At 41.6% G+C, this 2,500-nt stretch overlaps 1 protein-coding gene across 1 annotated transcript in view; it reads right to left on the minus strand.

The window, feature by feature from the left end:
- LOC131552562 (polyribonucleotide nucleotidyltransferase 1, mitochondrial) overlaps positions 1-2,500 on the minus strand; it is a 13,974-nt gene that overhangs the window by 6,399 nt on the left and 5,075 nt on the right. The window contains exons 13-17 of the mRNA XM_058796418.1: positions 1,507-1,609; positions 1,277-1,347; positions 340-376; positions 199-265; positions 21-110 (exon numbers count right to left, since the gene is read on the minus strand). Coding sequence (XP_058652401.1) covers positions 21-110; positions 199-265; positions 340-376; positions 1,277-1,347; positions 1,507-1,609 — 368 coding nt within the window. The remainder of the gene's footprint in view (positions 1-20; positions 111-198; positions 266-339; positions 377-1,276; positions 1,348-1,506; positions 1,610-2,500) is intronic.

Genomic DNA, 2,500 nt, shown 5'->3' on the forward strand with positions numbered 1-2,500 from the left:
GAGAGCAGCGAGAGACGCACCGTTGGACTCCAGCACCTCAGACGTGACGCGGATGGTGAAGGGGAAATCTGGAGGAATGATGGGCCTCAGCGCCTTCTCCGCCAGCGCTCCTGCACACACACACACACACACACACACACACACGCATGAGACTCGGAGGGGAAGGAGCCGAGCGTCTTGCAGAGGAAGCACACTCACCGTGACCCAGCTCTCGCCGGTTGATTCCTCCCACCTTCCCGATCTCGTTGGTCGCATACGGAGGAAACTGAAAGAAACGCTCAGTGAATGAAGGTGAACTGTACAGTCTGAGCTAAAGACGCGGAGCGAAGCGCCACTCACTTCATAGTGCAGCATGAAGTTCTTGTCTTTGACTCCACTGGAAGAAAACAAACATCACATCAGTCAAACCTGCGCTTGTCAACACGTACAGCTCACTTTACTTCCACACTGTGATGAACTGAGCAGTGAAATGAGAGGAAACCCTTGATTTCCCCTTGAAGTGTGTGTTTATGTGGATTGTGAGAGATCTTCAGCATCTCCTCGAAGGCCAACGGTCACGCTTCATATCAGACATGTTTATGACATTAACATCAATCCGCAAATAAATCACTGCGTTGTCAAGATTTTAGAAAAAAACAGGGAATATCAGAGAGTTACCTACATGGCTACAAGGACTCGACTCACTCGTTACGAGTCACTTGCTGCCACCTGCTGCCGGTTGTAGTTACATATTTTTTAAAAAGTAGCTTATTTCATTTTTGCAATCATTAATTCTACATTAAAATGCTATGTTTAAAGTTAAAGTTAAAAATCACAGATTTATGACAGTACATTTTTATAAGACTAATACATTTGTTTTTGTTGCTCAGTGTTATTCCAGGGTTTTGATCTGAGAGAACACATCTTGTTGATTGTATTATAATGTTACAGATAAACTTTGACTGGGATAGACATGTTGCATATTAATTGTACTATATATGTAGCCTACTATATAACCTCAAAGCATATTCCAATGTTTGTGTATTTTGTGTTACTCCATAATGATGTTCTAGTTGAGGGCATTTGTAGTGTATAAGTATAGGGCCCCGGCCCCCGAGTCCTGCCCTGGTTACCTACAACACTATCCTACATCAACATGAACTAAACAGCAAATGATGGAGAAAGTTATTTCATGATCACGTATGTTAGAATAACACGCACTGATGAGTGCTTCACAGTGAGAGCAGGAACACGGATCAGACATGCTTCCTCATCGCTCAGAGGACCGGTGACTGACCTGAGCGCGGTGGTTATCACGTCTGGCTTCATACTGGACTCCAGAGAGTCAAACGTGACGGAGCACAGCACCTGCACACACACACACACCAGACAACGAGGTTATGAAGCTCTGCCAGCTTCACTGATCATATCAATCTACTGCAAACATCAGACACTGCACATGAACCAGAAGACAGCGCTGGATAAATCAGAGGAACACACTGAACACCTAGAGAGAGCAGCACAAACCTGCGTCTGACCCCTCTGAAAGAGAGCCGAGCCGTGGAGCGGCTTGAAGACGTCCACCTCGCAGGAAATGTTGCGTAGAGACGTCAGATCTCTGCCGTCACACCTGTCACATGACGCAGCACACGTGTGTTACTAGACGCATGAACACCACAGTGTTGTCAAAAGTACCGACCGCGATACCATTCGCTACCGAAACATTAAAAACGTCCGTCTCCTGCTGAGATCTGAGCTGCGTCTGTCAGCGGATCCCTCCCTAACATATCTGCACCAGACGGATCTCTGTGTGTTTCCGGCAGGGTGGACCGGTCCTAAATTTCCAGGCTCAAGACCCGCCAGAAAGGAATGAAAACGAGCCCAATTTTGTCTAATCACAGCTGACAGCTGCTTTACTTCATTAATGCCCTTTAAAATAAACATTTCATTTCATTTATTCTATGTTCTGAATCTTAGCAAGGCTTGTTCTTATGTAGTATGTGCATATTAAATGATATAATATGTATTTTTGTTTCTTTCACCCTTTCTTTGATTTGAATTTTAAGCACTTTTCATTATAACATTTAAATTAGGGCTGGGTGATATGGCCAGAAATATTATGACAATTATTTTTTTTTCAATATCATATCAATAATAATTTTCCATTATTATGGGAGGAAATACTTTCCAAGTGTTTGTTACACTTTGAGAATGCATGTAAACAACTTGTTTTTCACTGCATAAACTTAATTTATAGTTTCATTAAATTAATTTTATTTTTCCCTAAATTCTGTTTTCCATTTGATTTATTTAGTGTTTTATGATTTAATACAAATTTATCATGAAAAATCCTAATGAAATTAGTAAATATATAAAATATAATATAATAGGTCTATATAACAATTACAATAACAAATACAACAGCGCTCAAATCTTGGCGAGAAACAGACGTTTTTAAAATTTCAGTACGGAACGGTATCGCGGTCAGTACTTTTGACGACACTAGAACACACAGATCAGA

The sequence above is a fragment of the Onychostoma macrolepis genome, chromosome 13, assembly GCF_012432095.1.
Source record: "Onychostoma macrolepis isolate SWU-2019 chromosome 13, ASM1243209v1, whole genome shotgun sequence".
In the NCBI taxonomy this organism is placed as follows: Eukaryota; Metazoa; Chordata; class Actinopteri; order Cypriniformes; family Cyprinidae; genus Onychostoma; species Onychostoma macrolepis.